The sequence below is a fragment of the Amblyraja radiata genome, chromosome 22, assembly GCF_010909765.2.
Source record: "Amblyraja radiata isolate CabotCenter1 chromosome 22, sAmbRad1.1.pri, whole genome shotgun sequence".
NCBI lineage: Eukaryota > Metazoa > Chordata > Chondrichthyes > Rajiformes > Rajidae > Amblyraja > Amblyraja radiata.
The window spans coordinates 36,255,885-36,279,981 of record NC_045977.1 but is presented as its reverse complement, the minus strand read 5'-3'; the positions used below and the strand labels follow the sequence as shown (position 1 = coordinate 36,279,981).

The 24,097-nt window shown below is 47.1% G+C and overlaps 1 protein-coding gene across 1 annotated transcript in view; it reads left to right on the top strand.

Moving 5' to 3' along the window:
• Window positions 1-24,097, top strand: part of LOC116985917 (kinesin-like protein KIF19) — a 97,539-nt gene that overhangs the window by 2,249 nt on the left and 71,193 nt on the right. Inside the window, exon 2 of the mRNA XM_033041038.1 lies at window positions 11,582-11,662. Coding sequence (XP_032896929.1) covers window positions 11,582-11,662 — 81 coding nt within the window. The remainder of the gene's footprint in view (window positions 1-11,581; window positions 11,663-24,097) is intronic.

Below are 24,097 nucleotides of genomic sequence, written 5' to 3'. Positions count from 1 at the left end.
AAGGAGAGTCCCAGAGTTCTCACCATCTCGCATTGAGAAATGAAGTCGCAGAGTCGTACAGTGTGGAAATAGGCCCTTTGGCCCAACTTGCCCACACTGACCAACATGCCCCATTTACACTTGTCCCGCCTGCCCAGGTTTGGCCCATATCCCTCTAAACCTAGCCTATCCATGTACCTGTCCAAATGTCTTTTAAACGTTGTGACAGTCCCTGCCTCAACTACTTCCTCTGGTATTTACCCTCTATCCATAGTGTAAAAGAAATTGTCCCTCATGTTCCTATTAATTCCTTCCCCCATCACCTTAAACCTATGTCCTCTGGTTCTTGATTGTCTTACTCTGGGTAAAAGACTCTGTCTGAAGAAAGGTCTTGCCCCGAAACGTCACCCATTCTTTCTGCCCAGAAGTGCTACCTGTCCCGCTGAGCTACTCCAGCATTTTGTGCCTATCTTCGGTGTAAACCTGCATCTGCAGTTACTTCCTACACATCCTGTGAATTTACCCTAACTTCCCCCTCATGATCTTAAACACCTCTGTAAGATCACCCCTTATTTTCCTGCGCTCCAAGGAATAAAGTCTGAGCCTGCCCAACCTCTCCCTATACCTCAGGCCCAGAGTCCTGGCACCACCCTCGTAAATCATCTCTTTCCAATTTAACAATATTTTTCTTTTAATAATATAGATGTAGTTGGGTAGAATCAAAGTTAAACATTTTGCTGTTGGACCACATTGTTGTTTCTAGGTTTTCCCTCATCTGCATCGTTGGTATAGATTGTGTGTGACTAGTTATGATTCCATCATTTAAACCTGTCCACCAGGGACTATACTGGAAGCTGGACAATTTTTATACTGGACAATTTTTACATTTATACCAAGCCAATTAACCTACAAACCTGTACGTCTTTGGAGTGTGGGAGGAAACCGAAGATCGCTGAGAAAACTCACGCAGGTCACGGGGAGAACGTACAAACTCCATACAGACAGCGCCTGTAGTCGAGATCGAACCTGGGTCTCCGATGCTGCATTTTGCTGTAACGCAGCAACTCTACCGCTGCGCCACCGTGACTGCCCACGTGGGGCCTCGTCACAATTCTTTGCAAAGTCCAAGTGCACCGCGTCCCCCACTTCTTCTATTCCCGCACTACGGGTTACATTCCAAAACAATTCCAGTAACTTTATCAAGCATGAGTTTCCTTTCATGAATGTATGCTGACCAATCCAATCACCCGTTTCCAAATACTTGACGATTACATCTTTAATAGTGGACTCTGGTTTTTTCCCTCCTACTATCAGGTCAACTAGAGTGATAGACAGAAACATGCTCTTCGGCCCAAAGTGTCCATACTGACTAAGATGCCCCATTTAAGCCAGTCCCATGTGGCTGCATTTGGCCCATATCCCTCTAATATGTCCTATTCATGTACCTGCCCAAGTGTCTTTTAAATGATGTTGTAGTACCTGCTTCCTTACCTCCTCTGGCAGCTCGTTCCATACACCCATCTGAGTGAAAATAATTCCCCTCAGGTTCCTGGTAAATCTATTCCGTCACTTTAAAGGGCCAGTCCCACTTGGCGAGTTTTTTCAGCGTCATATCAGTGTCGCCAAAAGATTTTGAACATTTCAAAGTCCAGCGGATACAAAAAAACGTTGCGACACTCGAAAAAACACCGCGTGACATAAGTCCTCACGCTTGCGTCACGGCGTGTCACCGCCACATCACGCCGCGACATTTCGGTGACCTGATACGTCAGTCAATGATGCCAGCAGACGCCGAAAAAAATCACCAAGCGGCCCTTTAAACCTCTGGTTCTTGATTCCCCTACTCTGGGTAAAATACTGTGCAGTTACCCTAACTATTCCCCTCATGATCTTATGCACCTCTCTATGGTCACCCATCCCTCATCGTCCTGCGCTCCAAGGACTAAAGACTCTGGGCATTCACCCTATCAATTTCCCTCAATAATTCCCTGTTTTCTCTCACCTCTCACCTATTTTAAATAGAGAGATTAAGGAGATGCCGGCAGTCAACAAATTATTTTTATGCGCTGCCTTTAACACAGCAAAATCTCCCTAAGGCACATCACGGGAGAATTATTAAGCAAAATTAGACATCAAACCACTTGACATATTGAAGCAGTTAACATAGCAAAAGAGATTGGTTTAAAGGATCATTAAAGGAGGGAAGCAAGGAGTTTGATGGAGAGAAATACAGAATGTAGTGCCTCAGCAACTGAGCGTTCAAGGTCAGTGTTAGGAGATTTAGAGGGGATTTGAGTTAAAATATTTCATCTTGAAGGAGGTTGAACACTGGAACACATTTCTTGAGGGGATGGGAGAGGCTGGTGGACCCACAACATTAATCTGTACTTGTGTTTAAAAAGGAACTGCAGATGCTGGAAAATCGAAGGTAGACAAAAGTGCTGGAGAAACTCAGCGGGTGCAGCAGCATCTATGGAGCGAAGGAAATGGGCAACGTTTCGGGCCGAAACCCTTCTTCAGTCTTTCCTTCGCTCCATAGATGCTGCTGCACCCGCTGAGTTCTCCAGCACTTTTGTCTACCATTAATCTGCACTTAGTGAACATTTGAAATGTCATAGCAAAGAAGATTGCAGGTCAAATTCTGGGAAATTGGATTAGAGCAGATAGGTAGACACAAAGTGCTGGAGTAACTCAGTGGGTACAGGCAGCATCTCGGGTGAAAAGGAATAGGTAGCATTTCGGGTGGAAACCCTTCTTCAGAAGAGCTGAGTTGAGTTTATTGTCACGTGTACCGAGGTACAGTGAAAAGAGTCAGGCCTGTCCCATTTGGGCGTCATTTATGCGACATCTTAAAAATTGGTTGGTGCATCGTGACACACGCCTGGCTTGTGAGGCCTGATGGGGTATGCAATGACGAGCGGTAACGCGCGGCGCCCCATGATTTTGGAAAACTCAAAATCCTCGCGCTCCGCCTGCGTGACGTATCCCTTTTGCACGCTGACGTACTGATGGCGTACGTGTAGCACGTGGTGACGCATGGTTACGCACGGTGATGCATGAACATTGCCGATGCTAATTTATTATGCGTCACCGTGCGTCAACGTCCGTAACCATGCGCTGCCCGTACGCTGTCGGCATGCCATTTGCGCATCATTTGAGCGCCGCACCACGTGACCACCCGGGTATAAAGCTCGCGTAGTTTTGAAAAATTTTAACCGGGAAAATCCTTGCCATGGAGATCGGACTACTTACGAACGACTTTGCAAATGGCTCCCAAAAGAAGCAGGGCCCTCAAGAGCACTTGGCTCGCGACTGTTGTACTGCTAGACGATTGTCGCGCGACTGTCTCTCGTCAGTCACTACCGGCCAGTCGCGGAAATGACGCGCAAATGACGCCCAAGTGGGACAAGCCCTTTAACCTCGACCTTGTACAAAGCTTTTGTTGATCTGTCCCTTTATGCAGAATTGCGTTTGAGAAGCAAGCCGGAGAGGATTACAGTGTTAATTGGGTTGTGAAATTGCAAATTTTATTTTTTGTGCCTCATCTCTGATGCAAAAGCAATGTTTTTCTTTTTTTGAAGTGTGCGGTTTTGATCAAATTTTCTCTAAAACACCAGCCAAATGTGGATCAGATTTGAAACCATGAAATGAAGCACCCAAATACCATACCTGATAAAAGTTAAAATGTTTAATACAGTGCCACTTTTAACATTACATTTTATTCATAACTTTACATCATGTGATAGGTATTTAGTTTAGAGATACAGCACGGAAACAAGTCCTTCGGCCCACCGAACCTGCGCTGACCAGCGGTCCCCACACGTTAACACTACCCTACACACACTCGGGACAATTTTATGTACAAAAAAAAAAGCCAATTGGCCTACAAACCTGTTCGCCTTTAGGAGTGTGGGAGGAAAGCGAAGATCTCGGAGAAGACCCACGCGGTCACAGGGAGAACGTGCAAACTCCGTACAGACAGCACCCGTGGTTGGGAACGAACCCGGGTCTCTGACGCTGTAATCTCTGTAAGGCAGCAACTCTACCGCTGCGCCACCGAGTCTGCCGAAGTTTCTAAACAAAGTTTCAATGAGGTATAGTGTTTAGAATTTAGATTTTAGAGATACAGCGCGGAAACAGGCCCCTTCGGCCCATCGAGTCCGTGCCCACCCACCGTACGCGAGCACTACCCTACAAACTAGGAACAATTTACAATTTACAGGGGCCAATGAGCCTACAAACTCTTATGTCCTTGGAGTGTGGGAGGAAACCAGAACATTGCTTTTCTGCATAAAGGTCTTGGAATTTGTTATCTGGATTAAATCTCACGTTTATTCAACATTGTTTTTAAAAATCAGGATATACATGAGAGAGCGAGTTTCAAAGCAATAATTAAATTGAGGTGTCAGCGCTATGTTTAATTGAGAATTGAAGTTGGAATTTAGATTGCAGTGTTACATTATACATTATATTGTGGTAGACACTACTTGCGTGTGATGCATTCTTCAATTCCGTGAACGATACTTTGGAACAGAATGGCCCAGTGAATGCTTGCATGCAGCTGGGTAGTGTTGTCCGTGAGGGATTCAGATCAGTTTTCTAGGCTATCGATATGTGAAGCCCAGTTGCATTGTTCAAGAGAGGCGATTTTAAAAAAGCGTGGTGTTTCTGTGCCGTAGCCATCGAGGCCTGTCACAGGATATTTGTCAGAAGTTCCCCAGCGCACTGATCAGTGCGGGTTTGCCATTGCAATGGGATCAACTTGGCTGTCTGCTGCAGGAACCACTAAGGTTCAACAGAGTCAAGGAGGAGTTACTCTTCTCACCAAAGATCCTATAGCGAGCAAGATAGTCCACTCGACGAAAAAGACGTAGTATGGTCATGGGCAGATTCATGGGTAATTTTAGGCCCCATTTCCGTAACTGGCTTCCGTCTCCGCACCAAAATCCCGTAAGCCGGTTACGGAAACACCCTCGTAAAAATAAAAGTTATTTGGGAAAAATCTTCTCCTCATTTTCAGAATTTTAATTTATTAACACAAACTGTTCCCCCGCAACATTGATTACACTGCGAGTCGGGTTACGGAAATGGATGAGAAAAAGGCCCACGTTCCGTTCCGTTGCGTACTATACGTCAGCCCATTGCATTTAGCACGAGTGGTCTATCTTGCTTGCTATAGAATCTTTGCTTCTCACTCTCTCTCTTCTCCCCCTCTTCCATCAGGCAAGAGGTACTGGAGTGTGAAAACGCACACCTCCAGATTCAGGGACAGTTTCTTCCCAGCTGTTATCAGGCAACCAAACCATCCTGCCACCAACTAGAGAGGGGTCCTAAACTACTATCTACCTCATTGGAGACCCTCGGACTATCTTTGATCGAACTTTATCTTGCACTAAACATTATTCATGTTATTCCCTTTATCAGTACAACGTGGATGGCTCAATCGTCATCATGTATTGTCTTTCCACTGACTGGACACATGCAACAAAACTTTTTCACTGTACCTCGGTACACGTGACAATAAATTAAATCAAGATCGTATCTGTAACTGTTCTATATGAGAGAATGGAGCGGCTGGGTTTGTACACGCTGGAGTTTAGAAGGATGAGAGGATATCTTATTGAAACATATACTGTAAGACTGTTAAGGGTTTGGACACGCTTCTTCTTCTTCTTTCATGTGGCGTGCACAGCCTAAAGTTGTTGGACAACTTGTTCTAGTTGATCTTCCGTTTGTACACATCGAGTTGATTGCATTAGTCGAAACACGGTGGACCACGTGAAGGTTGCAATCTTCCACCCCTTAGAGGCATGAAACATGTTCCCAATGTTGGGGGAGTCCAGAACCAGGGGCCACAGTTTAAGAATAAGGAGTAAGCCATTTAGAACGGAGATGAGGAAACACTTTTTCTCACAGAGAGTTGTGAGTCTGTGGAATTCTCTGCCTCAGAGGAGGGTGGAGGCAGGTTCTCTGGATACTTTCAAGAGAGAGCTAGATAGGGCTCTTAAAGATAGCGGAGTCAGGGGATATGGGAAGAAGGCAGGAACGGGGTACTGATTGGGGATGATCAGCCATGATCACATTGAATGGCGGTACTGGCTCAAAAGGCCGAATGGCCTCCTCCTGTACCTATTGTCCAACTAAGGCCAACTAAGCTACAAAGCCTCATGGGTCTTTGAGATGTGGGAAGAAGCCGGAGCACCCGGATGAAACCCACGCAGTCTCGGGGGGGAACGTGCAATCTCCCGAGGTTAGGATCGAACCAAGGGCCTCTGGTGCAGTGAGGCGGCACCTCTACCTGCTGCGCAACAGTGCCGCCCTTTGAGATAATGTTCTGCCTGCAACCAAAATAACAATGCAAAACAAACGGGTGTTGCAGTGGGTCTGCGGTAGAGTTGCTGCTTGACAGCGCCAGAGACACGGGTTCGATCCTGGCTACGGGTGCTGTCTGTACGGAGTTTGCACCTTGTCCCTGTGACCGCGTGGGTTTTCTCCGGGTGCTCCGGTTTCCTCCCGCACTCCAATGACTCAAGGTTAACTGGCTTTGGGTTTAAAAAAAAATCATAACTTGTCCCTAGTGTGTAGGATAGTGCCAGTGTACGGGGTGATCGCTGGTCGGCTCGGACTCGGTGGGCGAAGGGAGGACCTGTTTCCGGGCTGCACCTCCAAAGTCTATAGTCTAAATTACCTGACAGTCACCTCTTAGATGCTCACGGGACATTTAATCTCCAGATCGAATGCAGGGTTTCCATGGATACGGCTCAAAAGTATTTCTTCATCTCTAAACCGAGCTGCCTCATTGCTGAAGCTGTAAAAGATGCCGCACAGATACAAACCTTCCCACATTCGCGCTGCCTTGTGGCGCGCCGTAACACCACCTTCTATAAAGGAGAGGGGTTACATCATAGAATGCTGCATTATTGCCACGGATACACCTATTATGAGAACAATGTGGCGAGCCACTGTCTAAGATGAAGTGAAGTAAAAAGAGCAAATCTCGCAATGGGCGGGAAGGATGAGAAACGGAGAATTGGTGGCAGCCGATGGCCTGGACGGTGGGGGGGGAGGGTATTTTGGATTGTTGGTGTCGGAGTGGAAGTGTTTGGCTCCGCTCTGGTTGAAGTTCCACGCCAATGGGACTCATGCCAGTGTTCTACTCTAGAACACCGTTGCATTGTGTCGTGGGCAGGACAAGGTGGTTGCAGGAGACATGACCAGTTCTCTCCTCCTATCTCCGCCCCAGGGACGTCCGGCGATGAAGATAAGGCCACCTGGGGCATTTTGTTCTGATCTTGCGTATTGTTGGGCGTTTGGCTTTCCTTACATCTCGGTTGAAGAATGTAAAACAAGAACATATTAATGGATGTCGTAATCTGGATTGGCTCACAGTGCTGGAACCACAGGCTTGAGGCGCTAGAATTCTCCTACTTTTATTGTTTGTGATAAATTCCTCATGTACATAACAGAACATGGGACCAAAAATGCAGTATGAATCTTTCTGAAAAAATAAAGGTAGGATTTTACAAAATGGAGAATTGGCTATTTCACTGTAATCTGATCTCACTAACTTGAACTCATTGAGTAGATAGTAGCTCAGGGCCGCTCTCTAGTTGTGGTAGGATGGTTCAGCTGCCTGATAACAGCTGGGAAGAAACTGTCCCTGAATCTGGAGGTGTGCGCTTTCACACCTCTCGACGTCTTGCCTGATGGGCGAGGGGAGAAGAGGGAGTGACCGGGGTGCGACTCGTCCTTGATTGTGCTGCTGGCCTTGTCTATTTCAAATAGTCTTCCTTATTAATGACTATAATTGTAGTATCAAGGGTTACTTATAGTATCATGGGTCAACAGCTTTAATGAAATCAAAACACAAGAGACTGCAGATGCTGGAATCTTGAGTAAAAAAACAATGAACTGCTGGAGGAACCAAGTGGGTCAGGCAGCAACTGTGGAGGGAAATGTGCAGATGAAGTTTTAGGTCAGAACCCATAGTTTAGTTTAGAGATACAGTGCGGAAACAGGCCCTTTGGCCCACCGAGTCTGCTCTTACCAGCGATCCCCACACAATAACACTATCCTTCACACACACACTAAGGACAATTTTATAATTTTACCAAGCCAATTAACCTACAAACCAGTAAGTCTTTGGAGTGTGGGAGGAAACCGGGGTAAAAGCCCTTTGCGGTCATGAGGAGAACGTACAAACTCCCTACAGGCAGCACCCATAGTCAGGATCAAACCCAGGTCTCTGGCGCTGTAAGGCAGCAACTCTGTGCCACCGACCCTGCTTCAGACTTATTTCATTTTTCTTGAATTCAAAGCAAACTCAAGCAACTGAAGAGTGCAAGGCCAATTGGGGAGCATGAGTAAAGGGCATCACACAAATGCCTTGCTAATAAGATAGTGATCTGGATCATCAAATGGACTGTTTATTCCACTATGCTGTAAAATGAAGGCGCATGGAACTGCAAATGCTGGAATCTTGAGTAAAACGCAAAGTGCTGGAGTAACCGGTATGCAGGGTCCTGATGCAAGACCTCGTCTGTCCATTCCCTCGGGAGATGCTGCCAGACCCGTTGAGTTGCTCCAGCTCATTGTGTTGTACTCCACTTTGCTGTAACTTGGTGTACATTGGAGGAAAGAGAATAGTAATGGGAACCAGTGCGGGTACTTAAGCATCGTGAGGTAAGGAACGCAGGCGGTGTTTGCCAGCCGCACAAAGTGTCGTCTTTCTTCACCTTTACCTGCACCAGGTCAAAGATCAAGGTGAGCAGGATTTGTGGAATTGAAGATCCTCAAGATTACAGGAGGAGATGCTATTACACAAAGGGAGATACGATACAAAGAGATTCACCGTCCACCGGGGATCTACCAGCTAAACTTAGGCTGCATCTTGTACCCGTCATATATTCTCGCAACGCCGAAAGAGCATCTTTGGCCCATTGAGTTTACAGTGGTTCCCAGCGCAATCTCATCAGTCCCAGTCCTCTGCTTATTTCCACAGAACCTATTCACTATCAGGAAGGTAGACAAAAAATGCTAGAGTGACTCAGCAGGTCGGGCAGCATCTCTGGAGAGAGGGAATAGGTGACGTTTCGGGTCCTGAGATCCTGATGAAGGGCCTCGACCCGAAACGTCGCCTGTTCCTTCTCTCCAGGGATGTTGCCTGACCCTTCTGAGTTACTCCAGCATTTTGTTTCTCTTTGGTGTAAACCAGCATCTGCAGTTCCTTCTCACACTATTCTCTATCACGTCCATCTGATTCTTCTGCCACCTACCTACACCAGGGACAAATTATAGTAGGCGGTTCGCTACCGACCACATCTTTGGAATGTAGGGGAGATCGCAGCGCCCGTCTAGGCAATAAAACTTTGCAGTGGGGTTTCTATTCTAAGGCAAAGGGTAGTGTTTTAATTCCATAGCTCCCAGGAATATATTGATGGGAGGAATAGATGGATGGGAGGAATTCTACACGCTTTGTTGTCTACCTTGAGTTTCTTGTAAAGTAGCCAAAAGTGCTGGAGAAACTCAGCGGGTGCAGCAGCATCTATGGAGCGAAGGAAATAGGCAACGTTTCGGGCCGAAACCCAGTAGATTTGCTTCGTTTAGTTTTTGTTCAGTTTAGAGATACAGCACGGAAACAGGCCCTTCAGCCCACCGAGTCCGCGCCGACCAGCGATCCCCGCACTCTAACACTATCCTACACACACTAGGGGACAATTTACAATTTTACCGAAGCCAATTAACACAACAATCCTGCAGGTCTTCGGAGTGTGGGAGGAAACCGGAGCACCCGGAGAATACCCACGCAGATCACTGGGGAAGAATGTACACACTGCATATAGACAACACCCACAGTCAGGAACGAAGCCATTGTCCCTGGCGCTGTAAGGCAGCAACTCTACTGCTGAGCCACCATGCTGCCCAGTTTAGAGATGCAGCTGAGAAACAGGCCCTTCTGCCCACCTAGTCAATGCTGGCCATCGATCACCCGTTCACACCAGTGTCATGTTATCCCACTTCCTACACACTAGGGGTAACTTAATGAGGACAATTAACCTACAAACCCGCGCATTTTTGGGATGGGGGGGGGGGGATGGAGCACCAGGAGGAAATCCACGCGGTCACAGGGAGAACATGCAATCTCCACACAGACAGCACCATAGGTCAGGATCAAACCTGGGTCTCTGGCGCTATGAGGCAGCATCTCTGTTAATATAAATGACCAGGTTTATATTAAATGACATCGGGCTGATAAGTGAATGTGCCCTGTTAATCGGGCGGTGGCTTCTACGCTTGCTTATTTTTCACACTTAATATACGGTCTGACTTCACTCATTTCACGCTATCATTCCACTCATACCTTCATGAAGACGGTACAGGAGTCTGAAAACTATGACTGCCTGGTTTAAGAACAGCTTTTTCCCACCAACCATCAGCCTCTTGAACACCACCCAACACTAACATCAACCAGGAACCTCCAGGAAAGATCTATGCAGGCAGGACTTGCGTTTTTTTTCTGCACTAGTATTGTGCTCGTTAATTTATTGAACTTTTGTTTTGCCATATATTATTTATGTCTGTTGTGCTTTCCGACCTGGTATGTTGCTGCGAGTAAGGATTTAATTATGCCGTTGTTGGTACATTTGACAATGTACCTCTTGACACTTGGCTTGATTTGATTTGGGAATCATTTACTGAGTTCTGTAGAAAGCCACAAAAAAGCTGGAGTAACTCAGCGGGACAGGCCGCGTCTCTGGAGAGGAGGAATGGGTGATGTTTCGGGTCGAAACCCTTCTTTAGACCCGAAATGACGCCCATTCCTTCTCTCCAGAGATGCTGCCTGACCCGCTGAGTTACTCCAGCATTTTGTGTCTATCTTCGGTTTAAACCAGCATCTGCAGTTCCTTCCTCCACTGAGTTCTATAGTTCCATTTACATTTTAAAATATTTGTTGTATATTATGTGATGGATGGTCGAAAGGCTAAAACCCCTGTCCCACGGTTCGAGTTCATTCCAAGAGTTCTCCCGAGTTTGCCCTGATTCGAACTCGGAGATTTACGGTAATGGCCACTCGTCGGTACTCGGGGCTCTCGTGGACATTTTTCAACGTGTTGGAAAATCTTCACGAGTCTTCCCGTGCTTACCTGCCGTTAGCGAGTCTTCCCGAGTACCTGCCCTTAGCGCTAAGAGACGTCCCAGAGCTCCGACGTACCCGCTACGTTCATTCTCCGTGCTTACCATGAGTTTGATTTTTATTTTAACTCGGGAGAGCTCTTGGAATGAACTCACACCGTGGGACAGGGCTAAAACACTGCACTTTATATGCAAAGCATTGGAGAAGACACATTTTGATGTCCTGCACTTATTTTTCGATAAATGTATTGTTTGTCACTCTGTATTTAAACTACAGTTTCCTCAAAGATGTGATGGCATGTGAGAGCAGACTTATGCATTAGAAACAAAATCCCTGTGAATGTATTTCTGTAAGATGCTTCCTACTCTATAATCTAGATACAATAAGATGAGAGTTCTGTACGGAGTTCCAGCCATGTGTCCAGATGCTATGATGAGTACAATCTACTTTTTACTTGAATATTTCCAGGTGGCTCTCAGAATTCGTCCCATCAATGAATTGGAAGTAGACGACGGAGCCACCATCGTTGCACATAAAGTGGATGATCAGGTATGTAGTTCCCTGCTTCCGACAGCACTGAATACGATCTCTCTGCTAAAGTGAGTTATTAGTGTATCATGGAGTGTAAAACATCTTGACTAACATATCATACTTGTGAATTATCACAGTTTTCTATTGAAAGGATGTTAATATAACAGTTCTTGTTGGAGCAAAACACAAAGGTATAGTCTTTATGTGGAGGAAGGAACTGCAGATGCTAGTTTAAACCGAAGGTAGACACAAACAGCTGGAGTAACCCAGCGGGTCAGGAAGCATCGCTGGAGAAAAGGAATAAGTGACAAGAAGGGTCAAGACCCTTCTTCAGACTGGGAGTCAGGGGGAAGGGAAACGAGGGATATGGGCGGTGATAAAGAGAGATAACATATAACATATAACAATTACAGCACGGAAACATAGAATAGAATTCTCTTCCTCAGAGGGCGGTGGAGGCAGGTTCTCTGGATATTTTCAAGAGAGAGCTAGATAGGGCTCTTAAAGATAACGGAGTCAGGGGATATGGGGAGAAGGCAGGAATGGGGTACTGATTGGGGATGATCAGCCATGATCACATTGAATGGCGGTGCTGGCTTGAAGGGCCGAATGGCCTACTCCTGCACCTATTGTCTATTGGAACCGAGTAAGGTTGTTGTGAGAAACATTAATATAATCCTTGTACGACTGTGATAATCATCTTCAACAATTAAATGGCACATCTCATTACATCAGCAATTGTTAGTTATGCACCTGAATTATGTGACCTGAAGGTTTAAATATTTGCAGTGTTCAATTTTTAATAAGCCTATCATGTCTACTTCATGAGGAAGATATGCCAATGAGAACTTCACTTAGACGGCTATGAGTCCTTTGAAAATTCATGAAAGATCCCTGTATACTAGCACTATCCTACACTCTCGGGACAATTTACAACATACAGAGTCAACTAACCTACAAATCTGTACGTCTTTGGAGTGTGGGTGGAAACCGGAGCACCTGGAGAAAACCCACGCGGTCACAGGGAGAACGTACAAACTCGGCACAGACCCCTTAGTCAGCATCGAACCCGGATCTCTGGCGCTGTGAGGCAGCAACTCTAGCGCTGCGCCACCGTGCCGCACATATATGTGGAGGTTAATTGGCCCTCTGTTGCTTGTCCCCAGTGTGTAGGGAGTGGGTGTGAAAAAGGGATGAGGTGTGAATGGCCGTCATCATTTTAACTAAATAATTATCGGGCCTGCATAGTCAAACCCACCCGCCCTTTGATCAAATCATCTACATTACAAATTGTGTGAACCCTCTTCTACTTTTAGACCGGTAACTATTGTGCACTGTTGTCATATTGTGGTACTGTTCAAAAAGATAAAACTGACCTCCGCAGTGTTTGCTGTGCGCTGATAAAGTATTGTGCCGTAGATAAGTACTTTCATTTGTAACACACCTTATCGCATCTCTGCAGAAGATGCCTCAGAGCACACGTGGTGAATTACTTTGAATGGCTACGTTACAACATTGCCACAAGATGCCACTAAAAAAACCCATATGTATTTGACCATCCTGTAGCTGATCGCAATCTATTGAACAGCACTAAAGGGCCTGTCCCACTTGCCGATTTTTTTTGGCTACTGCCGGCATCATTGACTGACGTATCAGGTCACCGAAAAAGTTGCGTGCGTGATGCGGCACGATGACGTATTGACCCGCGGTGTTTCCTCAAGTGTCACAAGATTTTTTTGTTGCCGCTGGATTTTGAAATGTTCAAAACCTTTCGGCGACCCCGATACGTCAGTCAATGACGCCGGCAGTCGCTGTAAAAAATCGCCAATAGAGACGGGCCCTTAACTTCTCCCACTTCTTCGGGGAGGCAAGACACATCTCGAAGCCAAGTACTATCATGAGTTGTCTTTAAAAATTGAGTTGCATAGAAACATAGAAAATAGGTGCAGGAGTAGGCCATTCGGCCCTTCGAGCTTGCACCGCCATTCAATATCCAACTCAGTATCCTGTACCCGCCTTCTCTCCATACCCCCTGATTGCTTTAGCCACAAGGGCCACATCTAACTCCCTCTTAAATATAGCCAATGAACTGGCCTCAACTACCTGTGACAGAGAATTCCAGAGATTCACCACTCTCTGTGTGAAAAATGTTTTTCTCATATCGGTCCTAAAAGATTTCCCCCTTATCCTTAAACTGTGACCCCTTGTTCTGGACTTCCCCAACATCGGGAACAATCTTCCTGCATCTAGCCTGTCCAACCCCTTAAGAATTTTGTAAGTTTCTATAAGATCCCCCCTCAATCTTCTAGTTAGTTGGTTCATTGGGTAGGAAGTACTGAGGATGGACACAAAAATGCTGAAGTAACTCAGCGGGTCAGGCAGCATCTCCAGAGAGAAGGAATGGGTGGCGTTTCAGGTCGAGACCCTTCTTCAGACTGAGAGTCGGGGGAGAGGAAGACTAGAGATATGGAAGGGTAAGGTGTGAAAATGACAGATCGAAGTAGACGATGATCAAGGAAATGTAGACTGGTTCATTGTTGGCCGAGGGGAAGGTGACAACCTCACCTCAGCCAATGTCCCTGGCGATGACCAAATGTGCTGGAAGGAACTGCAGATGCTGGTTTACACCGAAGACAAGCGCAAAATGCTGGAGGAACTCAGCGGGTCAAGCAGCATCTCTGGAGAGAAGGAAAGGGTGGCATTTCGGGTCGAGACCCTTCTTCAGACTGAGAGTCAGGGGAGAGGGGAACTAAAGATATGATACCCTGACCCCCAGTCTGATCCAGGAGCGAAAAAGGCTACAAAAAGTTGTGACCACTGCCCAGTCCATCACCGGCTTTGACCTCCCTCCGTCGAAGGAATCTATCGCAGTCGCTGCCTCAAAAAGGCAGCCAACATCATCAAAGACCTACACCATCCTGGCCACACACTCATTTCACCATTGCCATCGGGAAGAAGTTACAGGAGCCTGAAAACTAACGTCCAGGTTCAGGAATAGCCCCTTCCCCACAGCCATCAGGCTATTAAACACAACAATGAATAAGCTCTGAGCTCTGAACTGCAAAAGACTATATTATTATTGCACTATATTCGTTATTTATTTAACTTTTTCCTTTTTTTCTCTTCCCCCGCTATGTACTATGTTTACATATTCACATATTACATAGAAAATAGGTGCAGGAGTAGGCCATTCGGCCCTTCGAGCCTGCACCGCCATTCAATATGATCATGGCTGATCATCCAACTCAGTATCCCATACCTGCCCTCTCTCCATACCCCCTGATCCCTTTAGCCACAAGGGCCACATCTAACTCCCTCTTAAATATAGTCAATGAACTGGCCTCAACTACCTTCTGTGGCAGAGAATTCCACAGATTCACCACTCTCTGTGTAAAAAATGATTTTCTCATCTCGGTCCTAAAAGACTTCCCTCTTATCCTTAAACTGTGACCCCTTGTTCTGGACTTCCCCAACATCGGGAATAATCTTCCTGCATCTAGCCTGTTCAACCCTTAAGAATTTTGTACGTTTCTATAAGATCCCCCCTCAATCTTCTAAATTCTAGCGTGTACAAGCCGAGTCTATCCAGTCTTTCTTCATATGAAAGTCCTGCCATCCCAGGAATCAGTCTGGTGAACCTTCTCTGTACTTCCTCTATAGCAAGAATGTCTTTCCTCAGATTAGGAGACCAAAACTGTACGCAATACTCCAGGTGTGGTCTCACCAAGACCCTGTACAACTGCCGTAGAACCTCCCTGCTCTTATACTCAAATCCTTTTGCTATGAATGCTGACATACCATTCGCTTTCTTCACTGCCTGCTGCACCTGCATGCCTACTTTCAATGACTGGTGTACCGTGACACCCAGGTCTATTTGCGTCTCCCCTTTTCCTAATCGGCCACCATTCAGATAATATTCTGTTGTGCTGCGGTAGACAAAAGTGCTGGAGAAACTCAGCGGGTGCGGTAGCATCTATGGGGTGAAGGAAATAGGCAACGTTTCGGGCCGAAACCCTCAGGGTTTCGGGCCGAAACCCTCAGGGTTTCGGCCCGAAACGTTACCTATTTCCTTCGCTCCATAGATGCTGCTGCACCCGCTGAGTTTCTCCAGCACTTTTGTCTACCTTCGATTTTCCAGCATCTGCAGTTCCTTTTTGAACATTAGGCTGCAGCAAATAAGAATTTCATTATCCCATCCGGGAAACATATGACAATAAAACACTCTTGGCTCGTGGACTCCGTACAGACAGCACCCGTCGTCAGGATCGAACCCGGGTCTCCGGCGCTGTAGAGACTAGTGCGAATGGGTGATCGATGGTCGGCACGGACTTCGGTGGGCGGAAGGGGCCTGTTTCCACGCTGTATCTCGAAACTAAACATAATTTGGCCCGAGAGCTATTGTTCTAATCCCAGCGCATCCTATCTCAGAGTAATTAGTATTTTAACATGATCTACCAATTAATGATTGAGGTCATGTAAATGTCCCCCCCTTTGTCTCTTGAATTCATCTACTGGCAATGAAACAATGGGTATGCTGTGACTGTCCTGCCATTACATTGTTGTTGGTGTTTGTGACCCATTCCCAGGCGATGCTTTATTCCTTTCTCAGACTCTCCAAGCTGCCTGTGGATGTGTGTTTGTGGCCCATCAACAGTTTCCTTTCATTCGGTCTTCCAATGGAAACGGCGCGGCAGGGCAAATCCCCCAGTAAACAATGCTCCCCATAGATGCACTCAAAGGGCTTCACACAATCGGTTTGCTTCAGCCTGTGAAAACAAGATCCATTCGTTAATTTGCAAGGGATTGTTTCCTCCCTCTTAGTTCAGTGTCCATGGGAGCATTTGCAAAAATGTTGATCCTGCTATTAGTTTAGTTTAGTTTAGAGGTGCAGCGCGGAAACGGTCGGAGGGTGGTGAATCTGTGGAATTCATTGACACAGACGGCTGTGGAGGCCAGGTTATTGGGTATTTTTTAAGGCGGAGATTGACAGATTCTTGATTGGTGCGGGTGTCGGGGTTATGGGGAGAAGGCAGGAGAATGGGGTTGGGTGGGAGAGATAGATCGGCCATGATTCAATGGCAGAGTAGACGTGATGGGCCGAATGGCCCAATTCTACTCCTATTCCTTATGACCTTATGACTCCACAAAATGTTGTCCCATCAAAACAGAAAGCAGCTGTGCAGGGGAATGTTGTGAACAGGAAGATACATCCTTAGCAACAGTCAATGCAGACGAACGTTCCTTCTTCCAGCTATTGTTCTGCATTTGTTGGTGTGGTTCTTCCTTGAAAGCGATTATTTTCAGCTCTGAGTGCAGTTTACTGTAAATTCGGGAAAGGTTTACCCAATGATTCTGTCATTTCCCTTGGCAATTGCAGCTAACTGAAACACAAAGTGTTTAAGAAGGAACTGCAGATGCTGGAAAATCGATGGTAGACAAAAGTGCTGGAGAAACTCAGCTGGGTGCAGCAGCACCTATGGATCGAAGGAAATAGGCAACGTTTCGGGCCGAAACCCGGAAGGGTTTCGGCCCGAAACGTTGCCTATTTCCTATTTCCAACGGTTTCGGCCCAAAACGTTGCCTATTTCCTTCGCTCCATAGATGCTGCTGCACCCAGCTGAGTTTCTCCAGCACTTTTGTCTAACTAAAACACAATGTGGACATCAACTCTTTGTTGGAGAGCTCTCATCAATAGTCTTACCTAAAGTTCTGTAGGGAGGATTGTAGAGTTATGGGTCCTGTCCCACTGTACGAGTTCATTCAAGTGCTCTCCCGAGTTAAAAAAACAAACTAATTTGTGGTAAGCACGGAGAATTAACGTAGCGGGTACGTCGGAGCTCGGGGACGTTTCTTAGCGGCTCGTAACGCTAACGGCAGGTACTCGGGAAGACTAGCTAACGGCAGGTAAGCTCGGGAAGACTCGCGAAGATTTTTCAACATGGTGAAAAATGTCCACGAGAGCCCCGAGTACTTACGAGCGGCCATTACCGTAAATCTCCGAGTTCGAATCAGGGCAAACTCGGGGAGAACTCTTGAATGAACTCGTACCGTGGGACAGGGCTTTAAGTAAACTCTCAGTGATTATTTGAACGTAGAACAGTACAGCACGGGACCAGGTCCTTCAGCCCACAATGTCTGTGTTGAACATGATGCCAAGTTAAGCTGAAGATCGACGCAAAAAGCTTCCTGCACATGACAAGTTAAACTCATCTCCCCAACCTGCATTTGACTCGTATCTCTCCATTCCCTGCATATCCCTGTGCGCATCTAAATGTGCAGGAAGGAACTGCAGATGCTGGTTTAGAACGAAGATAAACACAAAATGCTGGAGTAACTCAGCGGGACAGGGCAGCGTCTCTGGGGAGAAGGAATGGGTGACGTTTCGGGTCGAGACCCTCCTTCAGACCTGAAGGTGACCCGTCTTCAAACCTAACTCTCTTCAGGTCTGAAGAAGAGTCTCGACCCGAAATCCCACCCATTCCTCCTTCAGAGAAGCTGCCCTGTCCTGCTGAGTTACTCCAGCATTTTGTGCCCATCTAAATGCCTCTCAAACACCACTTGCCACATCTGCCTCCACCACCACCCTTGTTTTTTGTATCAAAAATAATTGATGTAATTAATAAAAGATACAATACAAAACGGTGGTGACACACCTACTGCCATTGCACAAAATCACCAAATTACTCAGACACTAAATTTCCAAACAACTGTCACAAATATACTAAATAACTACTATATAGTGTAGTAGTGAGACCAAGCGGATGCTGGGCGATCGTTTCGCCGAACACCTCCGCTCGGTCCGCAATAACCAAGCTGACCTCCCGGTGGCTCAGCACTTCAACTCCCACTCCCATTCCCCATCCGACCTCTCTGTCCTGGGTCTCCTCCTTGGCCAGAGCGAGCAACACTGGAAATTGGAGGAACAGCACCTCGTATTCCGCTTGGGGAGTCTGCATCCTGCGGGCATGAACATTGAATTCTCCCAATGTTGTTAGCCCTTGCTGTCTCCTCCCCTTCCTCAGCCCTCGGGCTCCTCTTCCTCCTTTTTCCTTTCTTCTCCCCGCCACCCCCCATCAGTCTGAAGAAGGGTTTCGGCCCGAAACGTTGCCTATTTCCTTCGCTCCATAGATGCTGCTGCACCCGCTGAGTTTCTCCAGCATTTTTGTGTACCAACTACTCTATAAATATGTCCCTCTCGAACACCACCTGGGGTCGGACGTATCCCCGGTAAAGGAGCAAGCATCTGGCTCAGGCAAAGCCCTCTTCCGTCTGGCGCCGTGACTCGCGGATGGCCAGCTTGGCCAGGCCTAGGCCTAGGAGCAACCCAACCAGGTCATCTTCGGCCCTGCACACTCGCCCACCACCACCACCACCACCACCCTCGGCAGCACGCTCCAGGCCCCCACCACTCTCTGTGTTGAAAACAATAACCTGCTTTAAACATTATACCCCTGTCACCTCAAAGCTCAGCTCTCTGGTCTTTATTATCCTTTAATTCATCCCTTTCCCTCAGCACTTGGTCCGGCCAGCAACCCCTTTGACTTTTTAAACCATTTCACCGAATGCCAATGATAGTGTTTACAAGAGAGTGTGTGTTTGATTACCTTGGCTCTGGCATGTTTAAGCCTGCTCGCCCTGTGTGTTTACAGCGGAAAAACAATGATCCACTGAAGGCAATGAGACAATGAATTATAAACGGGTTTCTTCAAAGTAATTTATGAAGCATTATTACCTTTGCAGAAACACGAACCGTCATTACTGCTCTATTGTTTGCCTGTCATCGGTGATTGAATAACATTTTGTTTAATGTGTAATTCCTGTGGGCACCACTGTTGTTTGAATGTCAGTACATAATCAGATATTATCAAAGCTTTTGGAGCTAAATGATGGGTCTAGGTTTCGTAATTCGAGTCACTACCTTCCCTTTCCCGCCTCCCCCTTGATCGCGTGTCTCAATCCCCAGCTAGGGGGCTTCAGACTACAGACAATAGACAATAGGTGCAGGAGTAGGCCATTCGGCCCTTCGAGCCAGCACCGCCATTCAATGTGATCATGGCTGGTCATCCCCAATCAGTACCCCGTTCCTGCCTTCTTCCCATATCCCCTGACTCCGCTATCTTAAAGAGCCCTATCTAGCTCTCTCTTGCAAGCATCCAGAGAACCGGCCTCCACCGCCCTCTGAGGCCGAGAATTCCACAGACTCGCCACTCTCTGTGAGACTTTCGGGTTTCAGAATCAGAATAAAGAATTTTGGACAAGTCTGTGTACACACAAGGAATTTGACTCTGTGTTCCGCTCGCACATGGCAACAGCACGGTGTACAGCGGACAGTAAAAAATAAATAAAACATTATAATTTCACCGTGTGAAAATATAGTAAACAGAGTAAAAAGAGGCTACAGACTTTTGGCTGTCGGGTCGAGCTGCTGCTCGTGGGAAGAAGGTAGACAAAAATGCTGGAGAAACTCAGCGGGTGAGGCAGCATCTATGGAGCGAAGGAATAGGTGACGTTTCGGGTCGAGACCCCCCTTCAGTGGGAGGAAGTTGTTTTTTATGTCCGACTGTGGCGGCTTTGATCGTCCGGAGTCGCCTCCCAGAGGGAAGTGCTTGAAAGAGTTTGTGGCCAGGGTGAGAGGGGGTCTGAGATGATCTTCTTGCTGCAGAGTGGCGCTGGAACCCATCCACCTTCTGCCAAGCCACTCAGTTCCAAACCCAAGTCCAGTCCAAACGTCACAGGCTTCGCCAATGCAAAAATAAGACGGATGCAAGATCTGTAAATGAACAGAATAGGGTCCAACGCCTGGTGCAAAATAATCCATAAATAGTCTTCATAAAATGTACACACGAGGGACTGCAGATGCTGATTTGATCAGTTTCTATTGTAGTCTCTCTCTGTGTCTAGCTCTGTCTCTCTCTGTCTGAGTCAGTCGCTCTCTGTCTCTCTCTCGCTCTCTCTCTCTCTCTCTCTCTCTCTCTCTCTCTGTCTCTCTCTCTGTCTCTCTCTCTGTCTCTCTCTGTCTCTCGCTCGCTCTGTCCCTCTCTGTCTGTCTGTCTGTCTGTCTGAATCAGTCTCTCTCTGTCGCTCTCTGTCTCTCTGTCTCTCTGTCTCTCTCTCTCTGTCTCTCTCTGTGTCTCTCTCTCTCTGTCTCTCTGTCTCTGTCTCTCTCTGTCTCTCTCTCTCTGTCTCTCTGTCTCTCTCTCTGTCTCTCTCTCTGTCTCTCTCTCTGTCTCTGTCTCTCTCTCTCTCTCTCCTCTCTCTGTCTCTGTCTCTGTCTCTCTCTCGCTCTGTCTCTGTCTGTCTGAGTCAGTCTCTCTCTGTCTCTCTCTCTCTGTCTCTGTCTCTCTCTCGCTCGCTCTGTCTCTGTCTGTCTGAGTCAGTCTCTCTCTGTCTCTCTCTCTCTCTGTCTCTCTGCCTCTCTCTCTGTCTCTCTCCGTCTCTCTCTCCGTGTATGTGTGTCTCTCTCTCTCCGTCTCTCTCTCTCCGTCTCTCCTTCTTTGAGATATGTTTGCTCATTGTAACATTTAAAGCTGCTCCAGATGAAATATCTTGACGGTATTCATCATTTGAATGAGATTTTATTAAAAAATAAAAACGAGACAGTGTTGAGCGGATCAGGCAGCATCTCTGCAGGACACGTATATGCTTCAGATCGAGCCCCTGCTTGAGACTGATTGTAGTCAGGGGTCACCTATCACTTGCCTGTCCCCACCTCCCTTCCAGTTTTTTCCAACCTACTACAATCAGTCCTGACCCGAGACGTCACCTATCCGTGTTCTCCACAGATGCAGGCTGTCCCGCTGAGTTACTCCAGCACTTTGTGTCTTTTTGAGTGGACATACAACGTCATTCAAATGACGAATAACACCGGGACATTTAATCTGTAGGAATTTTAAATGCAACAATGAACAAACATATCTCAAATAAGAAGGAATCAGAAAAGAACAAAGATTGGGAGTGATGGACTATTTAATTGAAATAGATCAATTATGTTGAAGGCCTGAGCTGTTGGGAGAGGTTGAGCAGGCCCGGACTGTATTCTTTGGTTCGCTGAAGGATGAGGGGTGATCTTATCGAGGTGCATAAAACAATGAGAGGAATGGATTGTGTAAACGCACAGAGTACTTTGCCCAATGTAGAGGAATCCAGAACCAGAGTACATGGGTGAGGGTGGGGGGGGGGGGGGAAGATTTAATAGGAACTTGAGGGGTAACTTTCTTCACACAAAGGGTGGTGGGTGTATGGAGCGAGCTTCTGGAGGAGGTAGTTGAAGGCAGTACTATTATAACGATTAAGAAACATTCGATGCGTACATGGATAAGCCAGGTTTAGAAGGATATGGGCTGAACGGCAGGCAGGTGGGACTATTGTAGCTGGGACATGCTGGCCGGTTTGGGCAAGTTGGGCTGCAGGGCCTGTTTCCACGATGTATCACTATGACTCGATGTCCTCTGGCAAGACATTGGGAGTAATAATTTGGCCCAATCATTGTCTGGTGAGGCACGTCACTTGTCTTGCTGTTTTTTAAAAAATTTGGTTGAATATACAGTAGAAACGCAGGAAGTTTGGACCATATGAAGCCAATTATAGCAGCTTATAAAAGCGTAATTTGCCTTAAATGACCCCAGTGCGAGCAGAAGGGTGCTAATTGGGAGCCGCGGAAACTCCTTGGTGTCCAGAGCTAACGGCAATGCCTCTGACTGAACAGGCCTTACACAAGAGGGGATCCTTTTATGCCCCTGTCCCACTTAGGAAACCTGAACGGAAACCTCTGGAGACTTTGCGCCCCACCCAAGGTTTCCGTGCGGTTCCCGGAGGTTGCAGGTGGTTGCCGGAGGTTGCAGGTAGTGGAAGCAGGTAGGGAGACTGACAAAAACCTCTGGGAACCGCACGGAAACCTTGGGTGGGGCGCAAAGTCTCCAGAGGTTTCCGTTCAGGTTTCCTAAGTGGGACAGGGGCATAAGTGGGACAGGGGCATAACTTCACACACTGGTACTGGATCATGGGCAGCACAGTGGCGCAGCTGGTAGAGCCGTTACCTCCCAGTGCTGGAGACCCAGCCTCGATCCTGACTTTGGGTGCTGTCTGCGTGGAGTTTGCGCGTTCTCCCAGTTTTCTCCATGTTTGCCGGTTCCCTTCCACGTCCCCAATTGTCGGTTAATTGGCCTTTGTGAATTGCCTAAATGTAGAAACAAAGAGCTGGGTGGCACGGCGGCGCAGCGATAAAGCTGCTGCCTTACAGCGCCAGAGACCCGTTTCAATCCTGACTACGGGTGCTGTATGTGCGGAGTTTGTATGTTCTCCCTGTGACCACGTGGGTTTTCTCCGGGTGCTCCGGTTTCCTCCCACACGCCAAAGACGTGCGGGATTGTCGGTGAATTGGCTTCTGTAAATTGTCCCCAGTGTGTAGGGTGGAACTAGTGTATGGGGGTCAGTGTGGGCTAAAGGGCCTGTTTCCACGCTGTATCTCTAAACTAAATTAAACTAAACTGCTGGTGCTGGTCAATATACAAAATGATGCCAAGTGCTGGAGTGACTCAGCAGGTCAGGCAGCATCTCTGCAGTGTTGGAGAGAGGAGACCTTCAAAGTAGGCAAACCTTGAGGTTGCAGTGGAGCAGTCGACGTGTCGAACCGAGGAACTGCAGATGCAATTTAACACACAAAAAGACACAAAGTGCTGGAGTAACCCAGTCGGCCAGGCAGCATGGAGAAAGCTTGGAGATGGGGCTGATATCATTGGAGAAATGTAAATAAGTCATAGGAACAGGGTTAGGCCATTCGGCCCATTGAGTCATCTCTGCCATTCAACCATGGCTGAGCGATCGTTCCCTCTCAAAACCATTCCCTCCTGCCTTCTCCCCATAACGTTTGATGCCCTTACTAATCAAGAGCCTGTTATTCTGAGGCTGTGTCCTCTAGTCCAAGACTCTCCCACTAGTGGAAAAGTGAAATAGCACAGATAAGTGTGAAGGAGAGCTGGTTGGTTAAAGGATGGGACTGAACGCAGTTATGTTCCTAACTCTGGGCTGGAAACTGCTGAGAACTGTCACCCTGAAGTCATCCCAAAGCTGCAGCCTTGTGGACGTCTGTATCGCAGTAGCAACAAATGCAAGAAAGCTGGCAGAATGCAAGAATGCATGTGGGAAACCTCAGCAGCCACTGCACTTGTTCAGGTTCTCACATCATTTAGACAGCCTGTGCTTGGTGGACCCTAGAATGAGTACCATGGACTTCCTGATCCACGCAATAAATCCCTGATTTACTATCTTGTTTGTGGAGGAAGGAACTGCAGATGCTGGTTTACACTGCAGATAGACAGTAAATGCTGGAGTAACTTCGGGTTGGGGTCAAGGAAAGAGCGTTCACATCGCGGCCCTGTTTCCACCAATCTTTCCACCACCACGCACAAGAAGCACAAGAAGCGACAAGACAGACACCATTGTACGCAGATGCCG